Source organism: Kogia breviceps, chromosome 12, assembly GCF_026419965.1.
Source record: "Kogia breviceps isolate mKogBre1 chromosome 12, mKogBre1 haplotype 1, whole genome shotgun sequence".
In the NCBI taxonomy this organism is placed as follows: domain Eukaryota; kingdom Metazoa; phylum Chordata; class Mammalia; order Artiodactyla; family Physeteridae; genus Kogia; species Kogia breviceps.
In genome coordinates, this window is record NC_081321.1 from 40,840,878 (window position 1) to 40,861,411 (window position 20,534).

Sequence of the window (20,534 nt, forward strand, 5' to 3'; positions counted from 1 at the left end):
TGGCCAAGGCTAGACAGCTAAATTGGTGACAGAGCTGAGCCAGCTCTCTGCCTCCATTATACCCACTGCCTCTGCCCTAGGGTGAGCTGCCCCTCCGATTCCTAATTTCTGCTCTAAACAATGGCTACATGGGCTAAGCCCATGGTCATATCTCCTGTTCAGTTTTCTCCCAGCCGAATTTGGACTAAGATGTTTTTGATCTCAGAGGGCATGTGACATTCCTCAGGGCTTCCCCTTTTCAGGCGTGAGTTCTTCCATTCTGCTGTGGGTAGGAATCAGCTATTCTGCTAACTGTGGTTAGTGATTACCAAGGATGAGGCCGCCTCAGGCAGCCCAGTAGCCTTCATGGTTCCTTCGACAGACCTGCCCTGCTTACTGCCCTGCTGCCCCTGAAAGTAGTTTTCTCTTGCTACCTCTGGGTGCCTAAAGTGAATGTCATTGTTGAGAAACAGGAGCTAGGGAAGTACCTGCAATGATACTGGCTTCTGCTGGATAATTCGAACTAAAGTATATTTCAAACCCCTCACCTTAGCTTGTATTATTCATCACACGCATTTGCCAGCCTAATCCTTTTCACCCTTTCTGTGATGGGCAGAGACACTGCTCATCCGTCGGAGAGGAGAACGGGGCGTCAGGAGTGCACACACACATCTCTGGCAAAATGAGCCCCAGGTTCCTTGGTGTGTCCAGAGTCGTTAACTTCATGCAGTGTCTGTAAACTGCATTTGTGGGTCTGGCAGTGCACTGAGAGGGCAGCATTAAAATCCTCCCTGTGAATGTTGCAATGGGTGGTTGGCTAATAGCGGGGTCTGTTCTACGCTTTGCTGGCAAATTGACACCCTCCCTCTACCCCCATACACACAGGAGAGCCCTGTCCTACCTGCTGCAGAGGTCAGGGTCTGGGATGACAGGCTCTGCGGGCAAGTAACAAACTATTTCTCCTTTCGGTTAGTCTGGGGTTTGGAACAAGTGACAGGGAATCAGGAAGTTGGTGACAGTCACAGTCATGAACACCCATCAGACTCCCTCCCCACAATACCATGTACACAGCTCCCATCCCCCAAAGGCCCAAGCCTCCAGAGGGAGAACATCTGAGGCCCTACGCCCACCCCACCGGGAGGCTTCCCACCGCCAGCCCTTTCTGCTCAGAAGCAGCGTGGCACCGGCAGGAGGAAACCTCTCTGAAAGATTTTCTGTAGCGGAGAACAGGGGGTGGCCCAACGTGGGGAGATGGGGCACAGAAGAGATGCCGGGGGATGGATGGGTGAGGGTGGGTGAAGGGCAGCGGCCACAGGGTCCCGAGGGAGTGCGCTGGCTAGTCCCTCTTCATCCTACCCCTCCAGGTCCCAGAGACCTGAGCTTTTCTTTCGTCCTTTCAGGAAGGCGCAAAGGTAAAGGGGGTCCTACCGAGGGAGGAGCTAGAGGCCACCACGACAGATGGACCAGCCCGGTCCTGCCCCTTCATTTTACTGTCGGGGGGTGGCGAGGAAGAACAGGAGGAGCAGAAGGTGGGCGGAGGGGGGAGGTGGGGAGCAAGGACTTGGCAGAAGCGAGCTCGACTGGAGGGAGGTCCCGAGAAGCAGGAGAGCTCTGGGTTCCAAGTCCGGGGGAGGGTCGCGGGCTGCTTCTGCCTCTTACCTGTCGCGCCCAGGCAGAGCCACAGCCGTGCGGCCGTGCAGGTCGCGGGTTTCCCGACGGGAAGTCCTGGAGGGCGGGGCCGGGGCGGGCGCTGCACGGCCGCTGGGGCGCGTCCTCCCCTCCTCTCCCTGGCCAGGTGCAGGCGGCCATCCGCCGCGCCCCTGAGCGCTGCAGCGCGCCGCGGAACGCCCGGCTGCTCCGAGGTCGCCCCCGGCCTTATGCACCCAGCCCGCCGCCGCCGCTGCTGGGAGCCCGGCTGCTCCAGCTTCTCCGGATCTCAGCAAACCCCGGGGGGCAGTCTCCGCGGCCAGGTTCTCAGCGCCGGTAAAGATTTGAGGGTCCTAGTCACTCCAAAGACGACAGGCGTTAGCCGAGCCGCCGGTGGCGGAAGCAGCTTGTTTATGGAACCTCAGCGTGTGGCGCGCGGGCTCAGGGGCTGCGCTGCCGGAGCGCTCAGAGCCGGGCAAAGAGGCGCCCCTGGGCTCCGTCCCAGGTTTGCTTCTCATCGGCGGGGTGGTCTTGAGCAAAAGACTCCTCCCCTCCATCCAACAGTGAGAGCAGGGAATTTGCTGTGTGCCACGAACAATGCTAAAGCCTTCATGTGCCAGGTCTCAGGTAAATCCCAGCCCTAGCAAATACCTACGATTATTGTCCGGAATATACATGGGAGGCGGCTGATCACACAGTTAGCAAGTGCTGCACAAAAGTGTGGTTCCTTGACCAGCAGCGTCAGCGTCATCGGATAATTTGTTAGAAATGCAGATTCTCGGGCCCCACCCCAGACCTAAATAATCCGAAACTCTGGGGATGGGGCCCAGCAATTTTATCTTTAAAAGCCCTCCGGGTGATTCTGGTGCATGCTCAACTTTGAGAACCACTGAACGAGTAGAGGCAGAATCCAAATAAGTAAGTTCTGTTCCTAAACCCACGCTCTGAATCATCCCCCTCAGGCAGCTCACCGGTTCAATCCAGCTCTAGGGTTCTGTGATGTAATCTTTTGGGTCCTTGTCTCAGTAATAGAGAAGGACCACTCCAAATAGCCGATAATTTGGAAATTTTCCGGCGTAGAAAGTTCGACCACCAATTCTGTTTTTCTTCTGTTTTGATATTTAAACGAGTTTGTATTTCTAAGTCCGTAAGACCTGGGAGCAGGGGCGTGGGTGGGTAGATCTGAGCAAGAAGGCAGTTGTGACATGAACTGGGAAGGGCAGGGGAAGCTACTGGGGATTAACAGTTGGATGGAGAGAAGTAACCTTGTTTTCTAATCTGGGACCCCAGGGTAGAACTGAGCTATTCAGAAGGAGGCCAGAGTTATTCCAGTGATGGATTCTGGAGAGAGGAGGCCAGTGGAGCATGGAGAAGAAGATCTTGCCTTGCCCCACTAGATCAGGAAGCAGGTGAAGGATGGACATTCCCAAAGGGGTAGAAAATGGAGGCATCCACTCACACTCAGCCTGGTCACCTATCTCCTCCCCTAACACCAAGCAGCTGAGTAATCCCCCCCCCCCCAGCTCCCTTCCTTTCATATTAGAGACTCTGTCTGGGGTTTAAATTCCTAACAGAGACTTTCTATAGAGTTTGCCTTGATCATCCGTTTTGGTTCCTTTACAGACCCTCAGGGTTCATTCTCATTCCCACTGCTCCAGCTGTCACCCTTGTCACTTGCCTGATTCCACAGCTATTTTTCTCAGAATAAGGGTATTTCCTCTTGAAGACTGTGGGATGCTGCCCTTCATTTCTCTCTTTCCGGGCGCTTGACACTCCTGTGCCCGTCTGACCCTATAGTCTTTGCACCACCCTTCCTCTTGATCCTGATCTGACCCTTGAGCCTTAGTCAGGACGCAGCCTGACCTGAGGGTGATGGGCTCGTCTGGACTCACAGCCTCAGTTCTTCCCCAGGACACAGTCATGACCGCTAACCCCATCCCGGAGTCCCTGAGAGGCTGATGCCCAAGGGAGCAACATTGGTCTGTGTTGTGTGCTCCACATTCTGGAAACAAATTACTCATTCAGTTTTACTTTAGGTGACTCTGATTTTAACCATGACTTTGAGCCCTCAGAACAATGAGCTGCCTGATTTGGAGGCGCATGTAGTCCACAGGATGTGTGACCACACTGACTGAGCTGGGTTTTTTTTTTTAATTAATTAATTAATTTTTAGCTGCGTTGGGTCCTCGTTGCTGCACACAGGCTTTCTCTAATTGTGGTGAGCAGGGGCCACTCTTGGTTGTGGTGCACGGGCTTCTCATTGCGGTGGCTTGTCTTTGTTGTGGAGCATGGGCTCTAGGCGCGCGGGCTTCAGTAGTTGTAACATGTGGGCTCAGTAGTTGTGGCACACGGGCTTAGTTATTCCTCAGCATGTGGGATCTTCCTGGACCAGAGCTCGAACCCGTGTCCCCTGCATTGGCAGGCGGATTCTTAACCACTGCGCCCCCAGGGAAGTCCCATGACTGAGCTGTTCTGTCCTTGCAGGAGGGACTGGAGGCGAGCCACACAGGATGATGACTGCATGGCAGGCCACTTAAAAAATAGTTTTCTTTAATTGAAAACATTATAAAGGCACCTGGTTAAAAAAAATTCAAACACTAGCAAAAGGTATACAGTGAAAGATACATTTCATTCACTCCTCTCTGGAAATCATCTGTGCCTACTCATGACCAAAACTTTCCATCATTAAACTCTTCTGCAGGACAGGCCTGGATTCCCCACTCCTCAAGAAGTCCTCTGAATGTCTTTTTTTTTTTTTTCTTTTCTCAGAATCTTACTCTTATTTCTTGGCCATTTTAGTTTCTGTTTTTGGGTGTTCTGAAGTTTCGCTTTTCACATTGGTGTACTTCAGGGGGTTTCCCCCCCTAAGGCAGGAAGTGTGGTGGGGAGCAGATCGGTGGAAGCAAGCGAGACAAGAACAGCTCTGGGAGGCTTTTTTTTTTTTTTTTTTGCGGTACGCGGGCCTCTCATTGTTGTGGCCTCTCCCATTGCGGAGCACAGGCTCCGGACGCGCAGGCTCAGTGGCCATGGCTCACGGGCTTAGTTGCTCCGCAGCATGTGGGATCCTCCCGGACCGGGGCACGAACCCGTGTCCCCTGCATCGGCAGGCGGACTCTCGACCACCGCGCCACCAGGGAAGGCCCGTCTGGGAGGCTATTGACATCAGCCTTGGCCTTTATTGAGTCTCTCCCTTATGCCCGTGGTCCCTGGCGAGGGGATGCCCACCTCCGGGTGGGGCAGAATGAAGGAGACTTGCCCACCAGGAGGAGGTGCTGGCTTCACTTGGGAGGGAAAGTTTGACCGAGAAGCTGCCACGAGCACCCCAGGGAGGTCAGGAGGGAGGGCAGGCCCACCCACCCTACCCCAGACTGTACCCCTCCCCCACCCTCTGCGGGTGCCTGACCAGCGGAAGGAACCTAACATGTCCCTTGAACTTTAGTCGCAGTTTCTTATCTGTAAGGACTAATGATGCCTTAGGGGTGGTTGTGCAGGTGGAACAGATAACTGATGTGAAAATGGGTTAGTTCAGGTCTTCTGTTACATCCGTTTATCTCTCTTCTCCCCCTATTTCCCCCTTCCTCTTTCTCATCTCATTCCCGTGCTCTGAAGAGAAACCGTCAAAGCGAGAAATGTTTTAGGAACCCAAGCAGAGCTGTTCCAAGTTCTGCCGTAATCACTCATGCATCACAATTCACTCCGCTCTGCGGGCCTCAACTTTCTCATCCGTAAAAAGGTATAATATTATTTTTACTGTTGAGTTGTTACATTAAATAAGTAAAATGTTTAACCCTGTGCCTGGTATACAATAAGCACTCAATAAATGTTAGGATGTCAGTCGTTATCACTAGGTGTTCCCTTCTTCCCTTCCTACCTTCAACAATACCATGTTAGCCCACCATGCTTTAGCTCTGTGCTAGGTATTTAGTAGGACCAGAGACACAAAAGTAAACAATCTACTTCCTTCTCTCAGGACACCCTTAACCTAGGAAGGGAGGTTGATAAATGTAAAAAGGATTATGACAGGGCAGAGCCAGGACTCTAAAGCGAGGCAAGTGCTTTGGGTTTAAGATTGAAGGGGGCACCAAACACTCAGTAATCAAGTAGTATATAATGTAATATTTAAAAACATCAAAATTAGTGCAAAAGAATCTATGATGAACAAAGTATGAACAATTTAAAACAAAGAGTAGTGCTCTGCTGAGCCATATTGGAGCCTGAGGGAAAAGAAAAAATGTGGACCCCATGTCCATGGTTTTTTTCTATTAATTTTTTTTTTGGCCTCGCTGCACGGTTTGCGGGATCTTAGTTCCCCAGCCAGGGATTGAACCCAGCCCCTCATCAGTGAACGTACGGAGTGCTAACTACCGGACCACCAGGTAATTCCCCCATTTTTCTTTTATATAACTGAAGCCTCCTTATATCATACAGTGACTAATTATTTACTCTCTTGGGAAACATGGGATAGGCGCATTATGACTAAGGACACTTCTACTTAAGTTACACATGATTTTCTTCTTAAAAGCACTCAAGATACCCAGGATCTGTGTGTACTTTTAAAAAAGAGAAATTTAATAATTGTGAAGAACATCTACATGCTTGCAAGATTTTGCTATGAGAACTCTTTCTGCTGAAAATTATGATATATTATTGTTTAATAACTTTTTTTGAAAAAGAAAGAGATATGCACATTGAACCTTCTGAAACAAAGGTAACTGTATCTCAACCTGACAAAAATATAAGAATAAACTCTCCACCAGAGCAAACTCTCCCCCAGCTAACTGCAAAACCTCTGTTATCTATCCCTAAAAAATAAGAGAGGAAGGCTTCCCTGGTGGCGCAGTGGTTGAGAGTCCGCCTGCCGATGCAGGAGACACGGGTTCGTGCCCTGGTCCGGGAAGATCCCACATGCTGCGGAGCAACTAAGCCCGTGAGCCATGGCCGCTGGGCCTGCGCGTCCGGAGCCTGTGCTCCGCAACGGGAGAGGCCACAACAGTGAGAGGCCCGCATACCGCAAAAAGGAAAAAAAAAAAATAAGAGAGGAGGTTCCTATCTTCTTATATATTTGAACAGACAATACATTTCCTTACAGAAGGTTGAAATATATATGATGGCACTGGACTGTTGTTTAATATTGTTTCAGATTGAAAGTAAAGGAGAGGTGATGGAATAACTCAATGGCAGGTCTAATGTCCTGATTTTTAATGTCCCCTTAGTGTCCTGAAGTTTTTGCCTCACTGCTTCTTAATTCCCATGGAATCTTATTTATTTATTTTCAATAGGTAATGTGCATATAGCACAATGATCAAAAGTTCATAAGTATAGTGAACTACTCCTATCCCTGGTCACCTAGTTTTCCTCCCCAGAAGCAGCTACTGTTACCAGTTTCTTTTGATTTCTTTCTAGAAACATAGCCCAGCGAAGGAGTCACCCTGATTTTAGCAAGTACCTTAAATAGTAACTTTTTTCATTATATTGTCTGAAGTGGTTAAAGTTATTTTAAAAGCAATTAACTTACTGAGCTCTCTTTGTGGCTCTGATAGATTTCCAGTGGACTCTCTTGGGTTTTCTAGATAGACAGACCCATCAACAGCATAGGATTTTGGCAAAGTGAAAACGGTTTTGGAGTGAGACCTGGGTTGAATCTTGGCTCTGTCTGATTTTAAATCCAGCCTTTAAAAAATGTTGGCACTCTCAAAAAAAAAAAAAAAAAAAAAGTTGGCACTCTCCAAAGGCAGGATGTAAGTACAGAGTGGTCCTTCCCCACAGGTGTGGTGGCTAGAGTGGGCAGAGGCCACACAGAACCAAGTACTGCTTCTCTGCCCTCTCCTGGGTTTGTTTGACCTGGATCTGCATAGATCCAAAGGGCTTTGATCTTGGGGATTTCTAAACAGCCAGTGATCAGGAGGAGAGACTGAAGGGGAAGCCCTAAGCTACAATAACCTTTTCTTTCTCAACAATGGAATGTGAGTTATGTTTGCTGAGAGCAGATTAAGATAGATTTTATTGTTTGAAATCATGGATTTATAGCTCTTTAAAGAGCTGCTAATTATCAGCAAGGCCTACAACCTCAGTCCACCCCCCATGTAGTAGTGGGAAAAAACAGTCCAGCACATGGGAATGTGTCCAGGTCTTCTCACAGATGGGACCCACTGCCAGACAGGGAGTTGGTGGTATTTGGTGAAGAGTGGTACTAAGAAACACCTATAGTTGGTGAGGAAAAAACCCACATTCTCACTTACTCGTGGAATTTTATCAATTTGAAGGGATGCCCCAGGACATCTCTGATTCCTTTATCCACTCCATGGAAAAGATGACTGGGGATGTGGATTATCTAGTTTATTTATATCACATAATTTTTTTCAACAGGACCACAGAGGAGCACGAATGAACTCCTTTATATCTTACACTACCAGGGAAAGACAGACCTGAGGTAGTGCCTTGATATAAGTACAGTCCTACAGACTGCAGTAAGATGGGACAGCATTCTATTGTCATAACGAGGGATGAGCTTAAACTTTGAAAAGATAATTGGCTCCACTTATTAATTATCCAGACTTAAGATATCATGGGGTTCAGCTGTTACACGAGGTTTACGGAAAACTATTCCAGGCTTGCCAAACTACCAAGTGACTTACCAGGTACAAAACAAGGATGCCTTGCGAATAGAAGGAGAAGCCCCGCTGTGGGGAGCTGGAGACAGACTTAGGACCCTGATGGGCTCTGTAATGTGTTATCCTGTCCTGGCGTTCAGTACCCTGAGGAGCCCACAGCTGCTGAATTTTTTGAAAAAAATTAATTTATTCTATTTATTTATTTTTGGCTGCATTGGCTCTTCATTGCGGTGCACGGGCTTCTCGTTGCCGGGGCTTGTCTTGTTGCGGAGCACGGGCTATAGGCGCATGGGCCTCGGTAGTTGTGGCTCGTGGGCTTCAGAGCGCAGGCTCAGTAGCTGTGGCGCACGGGCTTAGTTGCTCGTGGCCTGTGGGATCTTCCCGGACCAGGGCTTGAACCCGTGTCCCCTGCGATGACAGAAGGATACTTAACCACTGTGCCACCAGGGAAGCCCCAGGTGCTGAATTTGAAGGCAGTAGTGGTCAGGGTATTTGACCTCCTGGCATTTTTGGTCCCTTGGCCATTAGCTCAATATGGTGATCTCCTTGCCAGTGATGGGCAAAGAAGTGTGTCTACTGGGGGCCTGTGGGAAAGCTTTCCATTCCTTTGAATGAAACAGATACAAGAATAAGACAGCCTCTTAAAAGCCTATCTGAGAACAAAGCCCACACAGTGACAAGGTGGAGCAAAGGGATGACAGAACCTGGGCCACCACTGACACTGTTTTGTTTTTTTTTAATGTTTATTTATTTGGCTGCGCTGTGTCTTAGTTGCGGCATGTGGGATGTTTGTTGCCACGTGTGAGATCTTCATTGCCACGTGCAGGATCTTCATTGCTACATGTAGGATCTTTAGTTGCGATATGCGGGATCTTTAGTTGTGGCATGCGAACTCTTAGTTGCGGCATGTGGGATCTAGTTCCCTGACTAGGGATCGAACCTGGACCTTCTGCATTGGAGCGTGGAGTCTTAGCCACTGGACCACCAGGGAAGTCCCCACCACTGACACCACTGAGCTGGAGCTTATACTGCTCATGTGGTCCATCCTATCCTGGTATCTGTTATGTGAGATAACTCAGTGGGCTGTTCTGGAGCCAAGGGAAGGATAGGGGGCACCAGTCCAAAGGGACCCAGACCTCCTCTAAGGACATTCAGATTTTGCTTTGAGTGTACAAAAACTAGAATTTTCTACAGAACCTGGAGCACAGCAGTGGAAACAATCCTACCTGGGGAGTCAGAGAACCTCAGAGCTGACATAACCCTCATCTTTTAACTCCCATGGCGAGGAAGCCATGTCTGAATGGGAGCCTTAGCCTGCTGCCCACGTGAGCAGCTCCTCTGAGACCTCTCAGAGGAGGGAAACACTGGAGCTGGAACTCATGCACTTCTTCCTTTGGGACCAGAGAGTAGGAGCCCAGGGAATGTTCTGGAGGTGCCAGGTCACCTCGTCCATTCTTCACAGGGTTACCCCACAGGCAGATGCTATGGGAGAGGCACATCTCAGTATATGGGATAGGAAGCCCTGATAGAACTCCCCCCAAGCAAAGGAAGGACTTGGAGAGTGACGACATGGGGTCCCTCAGTTAGCTGGCAGTTCTGTAATCGTGGGCAAATTGTTTAACCTCAGTTTTCTCTCTCTTTTTTTTTTTAAACATCTTTATTGGAGTATAACTGTTTTACAATAATAGTATGTTAGTTTCTCCTTTACAACAAAGTGAATCAGTTATACATATACATATGTTCCCATATCTCTTCCCTCTTGCATCACCCTCTCTCCCACCCTCCCTATCCCACCCCTCTAGGTGGTCACAAAGCACAGAGGTGATCTCCCTGTGCTATGCGGCAGCTTCCCACTAGCTATCTAATTTACATTTGATAGTGTATATATGTCCCTGCCACTCTCTCACTTCGTCACAGCTTACCCTTCCCCCTCCCCATATCCTCAAGTCCATGCTCTAGTAAGTCTGTGTTTTATTCCCATCCTACCACTAATCTCTTCATGACATTTTTTTCCCCTTAGAGTCCATATATATGTGTTAGCATACAGTATTTGTTTTTCTCCTTCTGACTTACTTCACTCTGTATGACAGACTCCAGGTCCATCCACCTTATTATAAATAACTCAGTTTCATTTCTTTTTATGGCTGAGTAATATTCCATTGTATATATGTGCCACATCTTCTTTATCCATTCATCTGTTGATGGACACTTAGGTTGCTTCCATGTCCTGGCTATTGTAAATAGAGCTGCAATGAACATTTTGGTACATGAGTCTTTTTGAATTATGGTTTTCTCAGGGTATATGCCTAGTAGTGGGATTGCTAGGTCGTATGGTAGTTCTATTTGTAGTTTTTTAAGGAACCTCCATACTGTTCTCCATAGTGGCTGTATCAATTTACATTCCTACCAGCAGTGCAAGAGGGTTCCCTTTTCTCCACACCCTCTCCAGCATTTATTGTTTCTACAGTTTTTGATGATGGCCAATCTGACCAGTGTGAGATGTAGTAGTTTTGTAGTTTTGATTTGCATTTCTGTAATGATTAATGAGGTTGAGCATTCTTTCATGTGTTTGTTGGCAATCTGTATATCTTCTTTGGAGAAATGTCTGTTTAGTTCTTCTGCCCATTTTTGGATTGGGTTGTTTGTTTTTTTGTTATTGAGCTGCATGAGTTGCTTATAAATTTTGGAGATTAATCCTTTGTCAGTTGCTTCATTTGCAAATATTTTCTCCCATTCTGAGGGTTGTCTTTTGGTCTTGTTTATGGTATCCTTTGCTGTGCAAAAGCTTTTAAGTTTCATTAGATCCCATTTGTTTATTTTTGTTTTTATTTCCATTTCTCTAGGAGATGAGTCAAAAAGGATCTTGCTGTGATTTATGTCGTAGAGTATTCTGCCTATGTTTTCCTCTAAGAGTTTGATAGTGTCTGGCCTTACATTTAGGTCTTTAACCCATTTTGAGTTTATTTTTGTGTGTGGTGTTAGGGATTGTTCTAATTTCATACTTTTACATGTAGCTGTCCAGTTTTCCCAGCACCACTTATTGAAGAGGCTGTCTTTTCTCCACTGTATATCCTTCCCTCCTTTATCAAAGATAAGGTGACCATATGTGTGTGGGTTTATCTCTGGGCTTTCTATCCTGTTCCATTGATCTATATTTCTGTTTTTGTGCCAGTACCATACTGTCTTGATTACTGTAGCCTTGTAGTAGAGTCTGAAGTCAGGGAGCCTAATTCCTCCAGTTCCATTTTTCGTTCTCAAGATTGCTTTGGCTATTCGGGGTCTTTTGTGTTTCCATACAAATTGTGAAATTTTTTGTTCTAGTTCTGTAAAAAATGCCAGTGGTAATTTGATAGGGATAGCCTTGAATCTGTAGATTGCTTTGGGTAGTAGAGTCATTTTCACAATGTTGATTCTTCCAATCCAAGAACATGGTATATTTCTCCACCTATTTGTATCATCTTTAATTTCTTTCATCAATGTCTTATAGTTTTCTGCGTACAAGTCTTTTGTCTCCTTACGTAGGTTTATTCCTAGATATTTTATTCTTTTTGTTGCAATGGTAAATGGGAGTGTTTTCTTAATTTCACTCTCAGATTTTTCATCATTAGTGTATAAGAATGCCAGAGATTTCTATGCATTAATTTTGTATCCTGCAACTTTACCAAATTCATTGATTAGCTCTAGTAGTTTTCTGGTAGCATCCTTAGGATTCTCTATGTATAGTATCATGTCATCTGCAAACAGTGACAGCTTTACTTCTTCTTTTCCTATTTGGATTCCTTTTATTTCTTTTTCTTCTCTGATTTCTGTGGCTAGAACTTCCAAAACTATGTTGAATAAGAGTGGTGAGAGTGGGCAACCTTGTCTTGTTCCTGATCTTAGTGGAAATGGTTTCAGTTTTTCACCATTGAGAACGATGCTAGCTGTGGGTTTGTCATATATGGCCTTTATTATGTTGAGGAAAGTTCCCTGTATGCCTACTTTCTGCAGGGTTTTTATCATAAATGAGTGTTGAATTTTGTCAAAAGCTTTCTCTGCATCTATTGAGATGATCATATGGTTTTTCTCCTTCAGTTTGTTGATATGGTGTATCACGTTGATTGATTTGCATATATTGAAGAATCCTTGCATTCCTGGAATAAACCCCACTTGATCATGGTGTATGATCCTTTTAATGTGCTGTTGGATTCTGTTTGCTAATATTTTGTTGAGGATTTTTGCATCTATGTTCATCAGTGATATTGGCCTGTAGTTTTCTTTCTTTGTGACGTCTTTGTCTGGTTTTGGTATCAGGGTGATGTTGGCCTCATAGAATGAGTTTGGGAGTGTTCCTCCCTCTGCTATCTTTTGGAAGAGTTTGAGAATGATAGGTGTTAGCTCTTCTCTAAATGTTTGATAGAGTTCGCCTGTGAGGCCATCTGGTCCTGGGCTTTTGTTTGTTGGAAGATTTTTAATCACAGTTTCAATTTCAGTGCTTGTGATTGGTCTGTTCATATTTTCTATTTCTTCCTGGTTCAGTCTCGGCAGAGACTGAAAAATTGTTTAACCTCAGTTTTCTCTCTCTTTTTTTTTTTTTTTTGCGGTACGCGGGCCTCTCACTGTTGTGGCCTCTCCCGTTGCGGAGCGCAGGCTCCGGACACGCAGACTCAGCGGCCATGGCTCACGGGCCCAGCCGCTCTGTGGCACATGGGATCTTCCCGGGCTGGGGCACGAACCCGTGTCCCCTGCATCGGCAGGCGGACTCTCAACCACTGCGCCACCAGGGAAGCCCAGTTTTCTCTTTTTAAAAAGAAGATATTGAGGTGGGTCTGTTGTGAAATTTGATGAGATAATGTATGTAAATCACGTGTAATGTGCTCAGAATAGAATAAATGGCTTTCCTGGTATGTGCCCATAACTCCTCCAGAAAGCCTCATTCACTTGTTTTCAGCGTTTGGTCAGGAGCCGCACAGCTTGTTGATGAGCTTGGCTGACTGTGGAGTTTGGTCTGGGTTTGAGGCTGGGCAAGAATGACCACTTGGATCCTGCTCAGAGTTCTTTTGTTTTGGTTTATTCCCCAAGGAGCTGAAAGCAGTCCAAGGGATAGAAATGAGACCAGGGTACATCCAGGTGGCTGGTTGCTGCTCCCCATGGCCTCTTGTGGCAGTTCCCACAGAAGCATCCCCCATAGTTTGGTGACGTTGGCAGCCAGCGGGCAGGAAGATGTCTGCCAGAATGGAGGAGTGCAGAATTGCAGGTTGGCTGCCTTTATACCCCAGGCACAGCACACCCAGAAACAACAAAAATACCTCATAAGGCAATCACTGTGTTACTCAAGCCAGGTGACCCAGGTCTAAACTCCAAGCCTTGAAATTCGTCCTGGATCAGCCTTGGGGAAGTCTGTCTCCCCTTATGTGTCCCTGTGCTGCAGGCAGGCAACTGTTAGTCCATAAAGAGCCTTATGAGTTGTGAGCAGGCCCCCCTTCCTCTGGGCAGGTGCAGACCTGTGTCAGGGCATGGCTTGGCAAGCTAAGCGTGAGCCGGATACAAGCTGCACAGCCACCTGGAGAGATCTTGAAGTTCCCATCTCTGTCCAGAGCCTGCCTCAGTGATGTCTGCCTCAGAGGCAAGGGAAGGGGCTTCACTCAGGGTGAAACCAGACTCAGGGGCAAACTCTAGGAATCTGCCTGCTTAGCCGCTGTTGCTGTTTGTAGACCCAGATCTGATGTCAGGAGCTGCATGGAGGAGACTGATGACTGCTTAGGACCTGGACTGCCTACGGAGCATGAACTTGTCAGTCTGTGAGGTTGACTCCTGACCAAATGCAGGAGAGACTGGGGAGATTGACTGTGTACGGGGACAGACGGAGACTGGGGCAGGGCCAGTCAAGTGTAAAGGACCTTCTTTCTTCTTTGTCTAGCATGTCTTCAGGGAATCACCTTTGATTCTTAGTCCATGGAGTTCAGATGAGGCCCACCTCACTCCCCAGTACCATGGGTGGACCTACAGACGGAGGAGGCCCTGCCTTCACCAAAGGATCCTGCATCCTTGCCCAGCTCAGCGGACAGCAGCGTCTACCTGCGGACACCACTGCACACGACGATTGCCTATAATCATCCAGATGTGGTGTCTGTCATCCTGGAGCAAAAAGCGAATGCTCTTCATACCACCAACAACCTGCAAATTATTCCAGACTTCAGCCTCAAGGATTCCCGAGACCAAACTGTGCTGGGCATGGCATTATGGACGGGCATGCACACAACCGCAGCCCAGCTGCTGGGCTCCGGGGCTTGCATCAACGACACCATGTCAGACGGGCAGACCTTGCTGCACATGGCCATGCAGCGGCAGGACAGCAAGAGCGTGCTCTTTCTCCTGGAGCACCAGGCGGATGTAAACGTCAGGACTCAGGGTGGGGAGATGGCTCTTCAGTTGGCCATCAGAAATCAGCTTCCCCTTGTCGTGGCTGCCATATGCACCCGAGGAGCTGACACATCTGTGCCAGATGAGAAGGGGAACCCCCCGCTGTGGCTCGCACTGGCAAATAATCTGGAGGACATCGCATCCACTCTGGTCAGACGTGGTTGTGGTGCCACGTGCTGGGGCCCAGGACCTAGTGGGTACCTTCAGACACTGCTGCACAGAACCATTGACGAAAACAATGAGTCCATCGCCTGCTTTCTTATTCACGGTGGCTGCGATGTGAATAGTCCCAGGCAACCTGGTGCTAATGGAGAAGGAGGGGAAGAGGCCAGAGATGGGCAGACCCCCTTGCATTTGGCAGCCTCCTGGGGGCTGGAAGAGACGAAACAGTGTCTTCTGGAGTTTGGTGCCACTGTAAATGCACAGGATGCAGAAGGAAGAGTGCCTGTCCATGTGGCCATCAGCAACCGACATGGCGTCATCATTCAGCTGCTGATTTCCCACCCTGACATCCTCCTGCGTGTCCGAGACAGGCAGGGCCTGACCCCCTTTGCCTGTGCCATGACCTACAAGAACAACAAGGCGGCCGAGGCCATCCTGAAACAAGAGTCTGGGGCTGCCGAGCAGGTGGATAGCAAGGGCTGGAATTTTCTTCACGTGGCAGTTCAGAACTCTGATATCGAAAGTGTGCTGTTCCTGATCAGTGTCCAGGCTAACGTGAATTCCAGAGTCCAGGATGCTTCCAAGTTGACGCCTTTGCACCTTGCTGTCCAAGCAGGCTCAGAAATTAATATAAATATGTATATTTATGTGTATGTATGTCATACGTATGTGCAAAGATCCTCTGGCCGCCATGATTAGTTTAGGGTTCAGCACATTACCCAAGCTAGGCTACTCAGAGCCTTTCCTGAGATATTTCCTGGAACTAGCAAAAAAGATGACGCCCTCCCCCCAGCCCCACACCTGTGATCCCCTACCCCACGTGACCACTGATGGAATCATTAGCTGAGAAGGTGATGTAAGTTCAGAGCAGCTAATGGCCATCTTTGCTATTACATGAGGAAGGAGAGTCAGCCTGAGCATGAAGACAACACTGAGAAAGCAAAGAATAAAGGTAAAGCATGAGAGGACCTAATGTTATATTTTGTACTCCTGGATCCTGCTATACCTGAAGTCATTTATTCCTAGATTTCTCCCTTCTTCCACTTTCTCTTTTTCTCCTTTTCTTTTCTATTTTCCCCTTCCTTTACTGTCTCCCTCCCTCCTCCCTCTATTCTTTTTTCTCCTCTCTTCCTTCCTTCCTTCTTTCTTGTTTTGGTTGAAATTTGTTTGTGTTTTTGTTACTTGCAATCCAAAGAATCTGACCAATAAACAATATGATGCACTGAGTTAACTTACTGCTATAGGAGAGAGGTAAAAGGGCTATCTGTGTTCATTTAAAACCAGGCCTGGCAGAGAGAAAGCAGAGAGAAACTCCTAAGAAAAACTTAGGAAAGGACACTTCTGACTCTCCAAGGAGCAGAGAGAGTTGAGTGGTAACTCATAGTGTGGCAGGGTATGGGGGGCACTTACAGATTGGGAGGGATGGACCACCCATCCTTTTAGGCTTTAACCTGTGAGATATGCTTGAACCAGACAATTTCCCAGGTAGGACTTGGAGATAGCTGGGAGATCAGGGAACTGGAGGGCTTCTGCTTGGGAGACATCCCCAAGTCTAGAGAGGCAAGAGGCTGTTTCAGGGTCTGGCCTATCCCTAAGCCCCTCAGGACATGGTGTGCCTCAGACCCTGTTCGTGCTGGGTGAGCAGAGAGTTCACCATTTCTCCACTTCGCTACTACATTAGATTCATGCCTGTTGACGTTCTGTGGCCAACGATGTCCCCCATGTTTGCTTTGGAGAGATTGTACAGAGTTCCCTAGCGAGGTCTTCCCTGTTGCATATAAAGAGTGCCTCTGTAACCTTCCTTTGTGCAAATCTTTGGCCATTTTCCTAGGGTTACCTGCTAGAAGTGGAACTTGCTGGGTCAAAGGCTATGAACATTATTAAGGTTTTTGATTATTATTCCAGGAGGCACTATTATCCATTACGAGAAAAGAGATGTAAAAAGTCCCCACCCTTGTCGGCTAGGAGAGGGCTGATGGCTAAATAACTAGAGTAAGAGGTGACCTGTTTTTCAGAAAAACAGAGTCACATCACAATAATAAATGGAATTAAGACCATAAAATGTGGTGTGGGTGCAGCAGATCACATAGCATTAAACAAATTGGACTGCCTGGTTCCCTGAAGATACATGGGTCAGAAAGCACCAGAAAGACCTAATGGGATTATCAGGGTGCTTCCTTGAATGTGGGAAGTGTCAGGACAGGAACAGCTGAAGTTGCATTTACTGAAGGCGACTTTTGTGTAAATGGGGTTAGGACCGGAAGAGGGTAAAGAACTAGCAATTCTCTCTCAGGGAGCTCTTTGTTTAATGAGAGAGATCACCAGCTACAAATCCAATTATCCCAGGAAGGAAAGTCTGTCCTGGCGTAAGCAAGAACGTCCTAACAGGCTATCCACAGTTGGAATGGTTAATGCACATGGAAGCTCCGTGGAAGCTGTAAAGTGTCGCTGGCTTGGGGTGCAGTGGTAGGCACTAGGGAATCAGAGATGAAAACTCAGTCCCTATCTGTGAGGAGATATCAGTCTACTGCACAAACCTTCTAGAATGAGATAAGAGCCGTAATGTAATAGAGGGATGTATGCAGGAGGTCCAGGATGGCACAAAGGAGGGAATGATGAACTTCCCTGCTGGAGGAAGAGGCGAGGTGACCTGGTTTGAGAAGAATGAGTAGAAGTTTGCCAGGTGGGCAAGTGGGGGAGACACAAATGGAGGGGCATACGTGTGACCTGGGTGGCCCCCAGAATGTGGAGTGCAAATAACATGCCCCAGCTTGTCCCCAGGATTTAGTGCTCTAGGTCCCTTGGCCTGCCAGAGCAGATCCAGAAGCTTAGCCTGGGGCCCTCTGAGGCTCCATTCTCTCCTCAGCATCCCTGTGGTCACTAGTGTTCGGTAGCAGCAGAGCTAGAGGGGTGCGGGGTAGGTGGGCTTGTTGCAGAAGGGGGCCAAAGTTAATGAGGAGGAGCCAGCCTCAGCCAGCTTGTCCTCAGGGCAAAGTTGGAGGCATGTGAAAGGACGAGGGTGCTGCAGCGATGTCTTGCCCTGAGAGTGTGTCATTCTTGCACTCCTGGCTGGACCGGTCCGAATTCCCTGTTTAAAACTCTTTTGGTTTTTCCACCAGGCCACTTCTAGCCCGTAAGCAGCCTCCTGCCCTAGTGGTGTGGAGTGCACAGATTCTAATCGTAGACGTATGTATTCGTTTCTTATGACTGCTATGACAAAGTACCACAAACTGGGTGGCTTAAAACAGAAACTTATCGTCTTACAATTCTGGAGAAATCTGCAGGGTCATGCTCCCTCTAAAACCTGTAGGGGAACCCTTCCTTGACTCTTCCTCGCTTCTGGTGGTTTGCCATCCATCTTTGCCATTCCCTGGACTGGAGACACATCCTTCCACTCCTCCGTCTTCACGTGGTGTTCTCCCTGTGTCTCTCCGTGTCTTCACATGGCTGTCACTTTATAAGGACACCAGTCATATTGGATTAGGGACCTCCTCTACTCCAGTGTAACCTCATCTTAATTAATTCAGCCTGCAGTGATCACCTATTTCCAAATAAAGTCCCATTCTGAGGTCCTGGGGTTTAGGACTTCAACATATCTTTTTGTTGCTGTTGGTTGGGTGGAGGCATAATTTAACCCATAGCAGCATCTCTCAGACACACGGCAGAGCTTGCAGATGGTAAGGAAAGTCTGGCAGCTCCCAGGGCTCTGAAGTGCAGCTCAGGGGTGACAGCCCGGGAACACAGTGTTTACATCTTTTTTTTTTTTTTTTTTTTTTTTTTTGCGGTACGCGGGCCTCTCACTGTTGTGGCCTCTCCTGTTGCGGAGCACAGGCTCCAGACGCGCAGGCTCAGCGGCCATGGCTCACGGGCCCAGCCGCGGACGCGGGATCCTCCCGGACCGGGGCACGAACCCGTGTCCCCTGCATCGGCAGGCGGACTCTCAACCACTGCGCCACCAGGGAAGCCCTACATTTTTATGCTTGCAGACCCAAGGATGCCTGCAGTTGTGGCTACAGGAAGGTGTGGGCTCCAGGGAGCTGGGGCTCTACCACACCTCAATGATGCTGGGTCTGGAGGAGGTTGTAGAGTTGAGTCCCTGTCAAGGGAGCCGTTTGGGGGCTCTTTCACAGCCATTCTTCAGGGAAAGAGGCCCCCAGTGTAATACTCACTCCAGAGCGTTTTCCTTCCAGAACAGATAAGGAGTGAAAAGGGATCTAGCTAGAGACCCAGTTTTTTTTTTTTCCCAGAGTTTTCCTAGATATTTTTGTTTGCCCATTAAAAAACTAAACCTTGGGCTTCCCTGGTGGCGCAGTGGTTGGGAGTCCGCCTGCCGGTGCAGGGGACACGGGTTCGTGCCCCGGTCCGGGAAGATCCCACGTGCCGCAGAGCGGCTGGGCCCGTGAGCCGTGGCCGCTGGGCCTGCGCGTCCGGAGCCTGTGCTCCACAATGGGAGAGGCCACAACAGTGAGAGGCCCACGTACCACCAAAACAAAACAAAACAAAAAACTAAACCTTGTTGGTAATTTTATTGTGATATCCTGTAATTTATAGATGAATAAGAAGAGGATTAGCAGCTTTAATAAAATTGAGTTTTTTCTACCAGATGCAGCGTGTGCCTTTCAATTTACTCAAGACTTCTTTTGTGCCACTCAGTAGTTTTCATATTCTTGCATGTTACTTTTCTGCTTGATCTCTTCATCTCTTCATTATGACTGTAATGGGAATCTTTTCTCTCATTCTATTACCTAATCAGTTGTGCTCTGTGTTATAGGGAAGCTATTGATTTTTGCATAATAATCTTGGACCCAGCCACTTCTCTGATGCCTCTTGTTTGCAGAAGTTTTCAATTGATTCCCTTAGGTTTTCCAGGTTTAGAATGATATAATTTAGTCTATTCCATTCTGATCTATTTTATTTTTTTCTGTCGTCAAGTTCTGTTGGCTAATTCTCGCCCTATCCATTAATACTGGTGATTGTGGTCATCTTTAACTACTTTCTGACTTTACTGGGAATACTTCTATTGTTTCCCTATTAAGAATGGTGCTGGCTTTGATCGTTCCAGTCAGAGTCACCCACAAATGCATCTGCGCTTGAATTTATTCATCTTTTTTTCTTTTTTAAAATAAATTTATTTATTTAATTTTGTTTGAGTTGGGTCTTCGTTGCTGCGCAGGCTTTCTGTAGCTATGGTGAGCGGGGGCTACTCTTCGTTGTGGTGCGCAGGCTTCTCATTGCGGTGGCTTCTCTTTGTTGTGGAGCACGGGCTCTAGGTGCGCAGGCTTCAGTAGTTGTGGCTCGTGGGCTCTAGAGCGCAGGCTCAGCATTTGTGGCACATGGGCTTAGTTGCTCCGCGGCATGTGGGATCTTCCCGGACCAGGGCTCGAACCGATGTGCCCTGCATTGGCAGGCGGATTCTTAACCACTGCGCCACCAGGGAAGTCCTATTCATCTTTTTTAACGAAAGGTATTTGTTTGAAACTTTCTTGTCTTTCCTTCCCGCACCCATGGTTTGGATTTTCTATCTCTTCTAACAATCTTTCTTTTTATAGAGCATTTGCCATTTAATTGAGTTTTTCAGTTACTTACATAGAATTGAGTACATTTTCTTTGCATCAGTGAGGTTATTTATATCATCTCTTATTTTTCACATTTATGCTTTTTTCACTTACCTGCCCCTCCCCACACTATGATTTGGTTAGCTGATGGTTTATCTTTTTTTTTCTCTAAAGAATT

General features: G+C 47.7%; 2 protein-coding genes across 3 annotated transcripts in view; one reads left to right on the plus strand and one right to left on the minus strand.

The window, feature by feature from the left end:
* Positions 1-1,808, minus strand: part of GALNT6 (polypeptide N-acetylgalactosaminyltransferase 6) — a 38,456-nt gene extending 36,648 nt beyond the window's left edge. Inside the window, exon 1 of one of the 2 annotated variants that reach the window (XM_059082787.2) lies at positions 1,639-1,808. The gene's annotated coding sequence lies outside the window, so the exon portion shown is untranslated. The remainder of the gene's footprint in view (positions 1-1,638) is intronic. The other variant, XM_067009316.1, reaches the window with a different exon arrangement.
* On the plus strand, positions 1,247-15,500 carry LOC131767234 (rabankyrin-5-like). The gene is made up of 5 exons (XM_059082448.2): positions 1,247-1,264; positions 1,380-1,508; positions 1,775-1,962; positions 2,052-2,131; positions 14,206-15,500. Exons 1-5 carry the CDS (start codon positions 1,247-1,249, stop codon positions 15,498-15,500), a joined length of 1,710 nt encoding a protein of 569 aa, XP_058938431.1.
* The last annotated feature ends 5,034 nt before the right edge of the window (positions 15,501-20,534 follow it).

Bases quoted from the DNA above. Each gene is read 5' to 3' on its own strand.
- LOC131767234 (XM_059082448.2), top strand. The intron at 1,509-1,774 runs GTGGGCGGAGGG...CTCCCTGGCCAG, and splicing joins AAGAACAGGAGGAGCAGAAG to GTGCAGGCGGCCATCCGCCG. The intron at 2,132-14,205 runs GTTTGCTTCTCA...CTCACTCCCCAG, and splicing joins GCCCCTGGGCTCCGTCCCAG to TACCATGGGTGGACCTACAG.